Here is an 8,520-nt window from a genome sequence, read left to right as displayed (position 1 = left end):
ATGACGTCGATCTGGTCGAATAGGACCTGCAACTGGTATTGAAGGTGTCTGTGACAATAATACTCCGTATACACTATCATGAATTCCGTCTATCTGGAAGTAGATCAGCGATCCCTTCCAATTTTGGGAATATATCCCGACCCTAAATATATCGCCATCTGCTTAGCTGGACATTATTCTGTCATTGTTATTCATATGCTGGAACATCCACGGAAAAAGTCAGAATTGCTGAAGATCACATAAAAGTACTCCGATCATATCCTCGTGACTGCGTGGCACATATCGAAGTCAACCTTTTGCGTACGATACCATTATTACTCCGTACAGCTCATATACCCCGCAGGAGTGTCGAAGCGGTGAGCAAAGTCCCACCTGAGTCGAGTTAACGAAGAACAGGAGTAGCACGCTGAACCTTTTCCCCTGACGGGCATCTGGGTCGAAGCCAAGATCGCTGGTCCCAGTGGCTGCTCTTGACCCGCGTCCTTGGCTCCGTGTTCGACGCCGCACGAATCCTTGAATGCCATTCCTACTCCGTAACTGTCTGGTTCACTGTTGAAACTGCCCTGTTTGGCTTCACTTTCTCAGCTGTAACTGGCATTAGAACTGCCTTGCCATTACGGAGTATTTTTCCCGGCCTTGTTGCTGTAGCATCAGCTCCTCTGCCCTGGGACCCACCTGATATTTCTCCGAAGGCTCTGCGGAGTCCACTACAGGAATCGCAAGCCACTGACAATTCCTGTAGCAAGATGGGCATGGATGAGCAGACCTGATTCCCTTCCTGGTTCTGTACAGAGTTCTGAGTTCAGACCTGCCCACCCTACCTGTTTGGGCAACACGCTCCATACTCCGGAGTACAGTCCGAACACACTATGAGTGAGCAAACTCCGTTGGAGGTCGATGTGAGTGAATAACTTCATCTTGTATTCAGTTCCTGCGACGTCGTGAGAGGATGTCTGTGACAATCCTGTCACCACTGCCCCCATTTTGTCGTCAAACTGCTCCTGGGCGCCTGCTGATGCATCTGCCAAAAGAGTGCCGAACTATACGATGCGAGCTCCATCCTGACAGAGACGCGTAAGTCTGCCTCAACCTCAGGAAACGAGGATGCTTGCTCATCGAGTCCAGAATTGGGCACGCCGTCCGTTCAGAACTACAGATTTGAGAATGGCCGCCGTTACCACGCCTTCCGCGAAGGCTCGTACATGATGCCCAACGACGAGAAGGAGCAGGAACGGCTCGACTTAGCCCACCACATCTTCCGAATGATCCTCCGCGGACGTCTGTACCGCGCGCCGCTCCCACGCCAGCCACGCCATGTGCTCGACTTCGGCACCGGCACCGGGTCGTGGGCCATCGACTTTGCCGACGAGCATCCGGACAGCCAGGTCGTGGGGATCGACCTGTCTCCGATCCAGCCCAGCTCGCACCCGCCCAACTGCCGCTTTTTTGTCGACGATGTCGAGTCGCCGTGGACGTTCGAGGAGGAGAAATTCGACTACGTCCACGGTCGGGCCATGGCGGGCGCGATCCGGGACTGGGATGCCCTGCTCGAACAGGTCTATGCCAATCTGACGGAGGATGGATGGGTGGAGTTGCAGGAGTACGAATCGGTGTACAAGTCGGACGACGACTCACTGAGCCGGACTCCTTGCACCAGGCTGTGGCAGGAAAGCTGAATGAGGCGACGAGTCGGTGTGTGCCTTTTGAGAAGGAGAAATGTGTCTGGACAAGCTAGCTGACGGATACAGGATCAATCAACCGATGAACACCGCCGAGACAATGAAGGAGCGGCTAGAGAGGCTGGGCTTTGTCGATGTCAGAGACGACATTTACAAGGTAGGTCCCAGAATCGAACAGTGGAAGCCTTCTATCTAACACGCTCAGGTCCCCGTTGGCCCCTGGTCCAAAGACCGCCGGCTGAAGGAAATCGGCTACCTGACGCTGTTCCACTGCCTCGAAGCGTTGGAGGCCTTCACATTGGCACCGTTTACGCGAGTGCTGATGTGGTCGACGGAGGAAATCCGGAAGCTGATGGACGGCGTCAAGGGGGAGCTGAGCAACGGGCAGAATCATCTGTATGTGGTGGTCCATTTTGTGTATGGGAGGAAGCCGTCACGACGAGGTGACGACTATCAGCGGTCATAATTCATGAGAGTCGATGTCCATGAGCATTGATTGATATTCATGAGCGTTGGTTGGTTCGATATTCATCATGACATGGCGTTCCTAGAGGAGTTACTTGGCGTGTATATATAACAAATACTGTTTCAGCAGCATGTCATTTATTTACTCGAGTTTTGGCTGGCTCCATCAGGGATGTTTCAGCGAGAATGATCATCATTCATCGAAGAAAAGGAACAGATAAGGACTTGCTCAGCAGTCATGAACAGGACGACACGCGCATGGAATATTGTCTTATTTCCTGGCATAGCCTAATAACACAGCACATCAGTGCGGTATGTAGGAACTAGGAAGGGTCTCACTGTATTTAGATAATAGGGTTATAAGAGATAGGGAAGTTACGTACAGAATGAAAATGATTTCTACTCATCCATTATTTATTTACACGATAGAAGCAAGGAAAGAATCGATTATATAGCATATATGCTGTAATTCGGTACAGAATATATTATTAGCAAGCCAAGAAAATTGAAAAGAATAAATAAAGAGTGCGAATTCTCTTGACTTCTGATCACAATGGCATGTTCTTTATTTGATATCCGCATCTAGCTATCTTTTATTAGTGTAGCGTACACGTTTTGAATCCCAGTGCATGACTGATGTCTAACATAAAAGGAAATGAAATGAAATGCAAACTCAACCGAACCGAACCATCCCGAACCGTACAGCGTCAATCCACTTCCATGCGAGGAACATAACCGTATTAACTAGTTAAAGAAAGTCTGGTGTTGCGTCAAAGCTCAGAGACTGTCGTAACGATTCAATAATACAGTGTCGAAGTTAGTAACAGCGTAGAAGCAGTAAAAGTGAAAACCGGTCAAACCGTCGAGTGCCTGCCACTACGAGCCCACACCTGACGACCGCTTGGACCGTCTGCCGCCGTAGTTGGCATCCGACTCCCTCTTCTTCCGACTCGACTTGCTGCTGCCGCCCTTCGGCCGGTACTGAGTGTCCTCGTCGCGCTTGCGCTTGCCCTTCGCAGACGGCGGTCCCACATCCAGCAGAATGCCATCCTCGTCGTAGAGATCCTCCTCCTTGGTGCTCGGGCGAGCCTGCGTCGACGTCCGTTTCGATGATCGCAGGTTGGCCGGACGCGACCCCGATTTCTCCGACGCGTTCTCGTTGTCCTGCAGGAAAATCTGCGGCTGGTTCCGACGCAGCCAGTTGTACACCGAAATCGGGCTGTTCAGGGCTGCCTCGCGTGCGCGTTCGCTCAGCGTGGGCTTCTCGGGGAGCTGGCTCAGCTGCAGCGCCGCCTGCGCATCGCCCAGCCGCGCGTCCGTTCTCAAGTAAAACTCGTTCTCGTGCTCCGGGGTGAGGTAGCCCAGCGTTGTCGCCAGATTGGACTCCGGGTCGTTGGTCATCGGCCCCGGGGTGCTGTGCGGGATATTCAACAAAGAGCTGTACTTGACGGCCGGCTGGAAGGCCTTGCTGCGTTTCACGGCATCCTCCAAGCGGCGGTACGATTCCGAAGAGATCTCGCCCGACGCAAGCTCTGCTCTCGCTTCCTTCAAAGCCGCCTTGGCTGTCGCTGCATCGTAAAAAGACGGAGAGGCGTCATCCGGCTCTGGAGAAGGCAGTGAATGACGGTCGCTCGGGAGACTCAGGTCGTATCGTAGATGTGGAGGGATGTGTAGACTTTCGTTGAATTCCAGGAGCACCTCGAGGAGTTGACTAGGGAGGCAGAAATCAGCGACGCGTAATGTACGGGAGAACGCTCCAGCTTACTCGTTCTGTTCCTGGATTCTCTTGGACAGGTCTTGGATGCGCTGCTCTTCGCGTAGCAGAGCTTCGTGTTCCCGCATGGACAGCTCGAATTTGATCTTGAGTTTGGCAAACTTCTTCCTGCGCAGCATTGTGAGACAAGCAGTCAAATCGAGGGGGTTGGTGAGAGCCTTACTTGAACGAGCGGTACGTCTGCTTCGCAGGAGCAGTCGCAGGAGCTGGCGCCGGCGCATCGGGGAGGCTCCCGTTCACGGACTGCGACTCGTCTTGGTCCTGTTCCATGATGGCGGTGATGAAGCGTTAACAGGATGGATGGAATCGATGAAGGTGGTGATGATGGCAGGACGAGACGGGGGGAGGAGGAGTGGTGGAGAAGCAGGACAGAGCGGTCGGCGTCCAGCTTCGAGTCGCGATCGCGCCTGTCATGCGGACTGGTTGCTCCCGGCCGCCGTAAAAAGTTTCCGGCGGGCGATCAACACATTCACTCCCCACTGCGTGCTGCTATTGTCCACTACAATAGTTTCTTCTGCTTAGTCATTCACTGTCGCTGCAAGTCTCTTTACGCAAAATGCCAGAAGAGAATACGAAAAAGCGCAAATTGGACGATGTGCCCGAAATCGAGATCGACGTCTCCGCCCCCGAACCGCCCTCCAAGAAAGCTCTGCGCAAGGCCAAAAAGAAGGGCATCAGTCCTGAATCGCTAAAGACTGAGGCCAAAACGGAGACAAAAACAGAGAATAAGACGGATAGCGAGACTGAGACGAAGACTGAGACGACCAAGAAGAAAAAATCTACCAAGCAGCGCTCCGAATACGGCGTCTGGATTGGAAATCTCGCTTTCACCGTCACGAAAGATGACCTCCGCAAGTTCCTCACAAGCAATTGCTCGTTCTCCGAGGCCACGATTACGCGAATTCACCTGCCTATGGGCCCCTCGAAGAATGGCACCTCTCAGAACAAGGGATTTGCCTACATCGACTTCTCAAACAAGAAAGCCATGGACGAGGCGATTGGGCTGAGCGAGCAGCTCCTCTCGGGTCGTCGAGTGCTAATCAAAGGCGCCCAGGACTTCGAGGGCCGGCCAGAGCAACATCAGCAACCGGGTGCCTCGAAATCGTCGGGCAACCCGCCTTCGCGCAAAATATTTATCGGTAATCTCGCTTTTGACACCACGAAAGAATTGCTCGAGGAGCACTTTTCGCGGTGCGGGACCGTCACCAATGTGCACGTGGCCACCTTTGAGGACTCTGGGAAATGCAAGGGCTTTGCTTGGGTGGAGTTTGAGACCCTGGAAGCTGCCGAAGCCGCCGTGAAGGGCTTCGTCAAAGTGAAGGAGGAGGAAGAGGACGACGAGGAAGAAGAGGAAGAACAGACTGGATCTGACGCTGAGGAGAAACCTGCCAAAACCAAGACCAAGAAATCCAAGACGAAGAAGATCTGGGTGAACCGCTTTCTGGGACGGCAGTTGCGGATGGAATTCGCCGAGGATCCCACCACGCGGTATAAGAAGCGATTCGGAAAGGGAGCCAAGGGCAAGGCCAAGAGCAAGGGCGAAACATCTGATGAGGCTATAGTGGAGGAAAACGATGCGGTTAATGGAGACTCTGGTGATGGATCGCAGCCAAACCACGCTACAAAGGAACGACGCAAGAAGGACAAGCAGCAAAACCAGAAACAGCCGAGGTATTCCAAAGAGACGGTGCAGAGGCTCACCGGGGCCATTGTCGAGCCGCAAGGAAAGAAGATCACATTCGACTGAAGCTAGGGGCATGCGCTGCGTGAATGTCTACTGTGAATGCAATCTACGTACATATATGCCTGATGGACCAGTTGGTTACTCGATACCTCTCTAGACCTATAGACCTGGATACTATGTGCCTCAGGCAAAAACTTCCTACAATAGTGTAAATGCAACAGCCATTATAAAACAGCATAGAGAATAGAGAGTTAAGGCATAGAGAATTAAAATACTACCAAAGACTGCAAGAGTTACAAAACGAACAACAGTAATAAACAGCCACAGACGATCTGTCGGTGAATATTCTCTAGACTGTCTGCACTGACGTCGGGATTTTGCTTGGTGCGAGTCGGTGGATCGCCCGGAGCTTGGGCTGCTTAGTCAGCAACAGAACGACGAGCTGTGCAGCAGAGAAACGCACAAAGAGGAGTAAACATTATCCTGTGGCATTAATAAACGCATAAAGAAAGAAAGAACGAAAATAAGAAACAAAAAAAAAACACAGCATTTGTGATTCTGCTGTGTGTCTGAACAACTCTCGCGGTCGCCGTCGCCTAGCGCTAGCCCGATTGGGGCATTGACATCCCGGCTTCAGATGTCATGGTCCATTTCTTTCGTCTTATGCTCAACAAATATTCTCCTCCACCGACGACAAGATCTTTCTTTTCTCCATCTCCCATCATCCCCGCCCTGCCTCGACGCCCCAGCTCCTCTTCACCTCCCTCCCTCTCCTCTCTTCTTCCTCTCCCATTGACTCCATCACCGCCTGTGAAGCGTGCTGCTGCTGCTGCTGCTCAGCTTCTTTCCCCGCCTGACCACAGGCCGTACAGTCGACCCTCCGATTCCGCTCCCTGTCGCTCGCTTCGACGCCGGGGGCCGTCCGCGCAGCCTGTTGGTGCTGTGCCAGTTTAGAATCACGATCCGCGAGGCATTTCTTTTTTAGCCTTGGGTTGGCGGTGTGGCGCGCACCGCCGCAGACATCACGTCACATCAGATGGCTCCTTACCGGCGACGTAAGATCGGCGCCAGTCGACGGAGACGAGAAGATGAAGGCGAAGACGAGGGCTCAACTGCCGAGGAGCTCGAGGACGATTCGCTGAGTGACGGTTCCGTCGTCAGCAACCAGGACGACGACGATGCGGACGGGGAGGGCAGCGATGCCAGCGAGGATGACTCCTCCGTATCGCCACGAGCCGACAGGACCAACGGACATGTCAATGGCGTGCATGAGGCTGGGGCGGAGAAAGGCAGGTCCCCTTCGCCAGGGAAGCGCGTCGTTGCATCGACGCTGTCGGATACGGAAGCGATGATGAACGGGATCAAGATCTCGGACCAGGATGGCGAAGTGGCAGAAATCCAGTTTGATGACCTAAAGGAGGAGGACCAGGATGACAACGGTGAGGCCCAGACCGGGAGAACGCCTTCGGAATCGAAGCGGGAGACCTTTGCAGAACGGAAGCGTCGAGAGCATGAAGAGTATATCAAGGCTCGCGACGAGGATCCTGCCTTTGTGCCCACACGCGGTGGCTTCTTCCTACACGACAGGAGATCCACGGAGCCCGATACGAATGGCCACCGGCCTTTCAGAAACAGGTCCAAGTCGCGGCCGCACGGGCTGATCGTTGACGGCAACGTTGGGAGGTATGTTGGTCCGAGCTGTGTGGTTGTTTTTTAAAGTGCTGACATGGCATCCTTCTAGACGCCCTCCCAAGCCTGACGCCAGCGAAGGACAGTGGACTCACGACCTCCACGAAACCGTCGCTGGCGATGAACGACCCGCTTCCAAGTCCCCTCTCCCGCCGCAGACAAGCGCTCCTTCGAACGCTCCCAGGGCCGTTCCCACGGCGCCTCGGTCTACTCCGCCGAATCGGTCCTTCTCGACCACCGTCCTGATCGGGAATGTCCCGGTCGTGGTCTTCCTGCCAGGGATGGCGAACCCGGTTTCTTTTGCTGCTGTCCCCAAGCGGCAACACACCCGGCTCCCTCAGCATCGGCCACCTCTGCGTCGAGACAAGCCGGTCCGAATCTCACTGCCAGGGTCGCCTCCCCGGTACATCTTCCCCGCGACCGAACGATCGTTCATTTTCATTCCGCGGGCGCTTCGGCCCAACCAACAGGGTTTCCGGGGACGGGGCCGCGGTGGTTTCTACGGTGGTCGGCGTACTAGTCTCTATCCGGGACCGGGATACTCGCCTGGGGTGCCGATGAGCCGGAGATCGTCCATGGGAAGGGTGACTTCGCAGGAAGGAGTCCATTCGCCAGCGGCATCGGTGCTCTCGAGACAAACGATGACGGTGCCAGAGAATGGCAAGCCCGTGGTGCGTCTTCCGCCCCCTGCTCGACCTCCGGGGCAGGCATACCAGCCTCCCACCACCAGTGTCGGATCCAGTGCCGCTTCTGCTGGTTCCGGCGCGCCTCCTCCCTCAGCCCCCGCTACGACAACTACAACCTTCCGCGAGAGTCGTCCTGCTCCGATCCCGATGCACCAGCCTCGCCCGCAGAAGGCCGTGTCGGTGGCCGACATCGAAAGTCCTGCCAGCTTCAACTTCAATCCTCCGCAGCCGCAGCAGGAGCAACCTTTCCATCAGCAGGTCCCGATGCCTGTCACGGGCCCGGCCCACGCTCCTGATGCGGCTCACTATCCTCATGGTCGTCACCCGTCGCACCTCAGCCAGGCGTCGGGAACGCCGATGTCGCAGGCCATTCACGCGCAGCCCTTCCAGCCGTACGCGTTCCAGCAGCCTCCCCAGGGGTACTATCCGGCGGCTTTCCCTCCCGGAACGGTGTTTTATCCTGTTTCTGGCACGGAATATCCGCAGTACGGTGCCCCTGCTGCACCCGGGGCGCCTGTACCCCCGTTTGTCCCTCCGGGGCAG

At 54.9% G+C, this 8,520-nt stretch overlaps 4 protein-coding genes across 4 annotated transcripts; 3 read left to right on the top strand and 1 right to left on the bottom strand.

Annotated features, from left to right (window-relative positions):
• Positions 1-869: 869 nt before the first annotated feature.
• T310_3279 (uncharacterized protein) lies at positions 870-2,653 on the top strand (the record flags this gene model as incomplete). The annotated part of the gene is made up of 7 exons (XM_013473851.1): positions 870-899; positions 1,032-1,074; positions 1,126-1,600; positions 1,749-1,836; positions 1,885-2,075; positions 2,432-2,456; positions 2,624-2,653. 7 exons carry the CDS (start codon positions 870-872, stop codon positions 2,651-2,653), a joined length of 882 nt encoding a protein of 293 aa, XP_013329305.1.
• Positions 2,654-3,020: 367 nt separating this feature from the next.
• Positions 3,021-4,188, bottom strand: T310_3278 (uncharacterized protein; the record flags this gene model as incomplete). Its single annotated transcript, XM_013473850.1, has 3 exons — positions 3,021-3,855; positions 3,910-4,026; positions 4,082-4,188. 3 exons carry the CDS (start codon positions 4,186-4,188, stop codon positions 3,021-3,023), a joined length of 1,059 nt encoding a protein of 352 aa, XP_013329304.1.
• Positions 4,189-4,474: 286 nt separating this feature from the next.
• Positions 4,475-5,665, top strand: T310_3277 (uncharacterized protein; the record flags this gene model as incomplete). Its single annotated transcript, XM_013473849.1, has 1 exon — positions 4,475-5,665. The coding sequence occupies one exon, from the start codon at positions 4,475-4,477 to the stop codon at positions 5,663-5,665; it is 1,191 nt and encodes a 396-aa protein (XP_013329303.1).
• A 579-nt stretch (positions 5,666-6,244) lies between these two features.
• Positions 6,245-8,520, top strand: T310_3276 (Extensin; the record flags this gene model as incomplete). The annotated part of the gene is made up of 3 exons (XM_013473848.1): positions 6,245-6,535; positions 6,588-7,285; positions 7,344-8,520. Coding segments are annotated over 3 exons (2,166 nt in total), but the record flags the coding sequence as incomplete, so codon positions are not given.

Source organism: Rasamsonia emersonii, assembly GCF_000968595.1.
Source record: "Rasamsonia emersonii CBS 393.64 chromosome Unknown ctg1118621760061, whole genome shotgun sequence".
Lineage (NCBI taxonomy): Eukaryota > Fungi > Ascomycota > Eurotiomycetes > Eurotiales > Trichocomaceae > Rasamsonia > Rasamsonia emersonii.
This window is presented reverse-complemented; position numbering and strand designations above follow the sequence as displayed.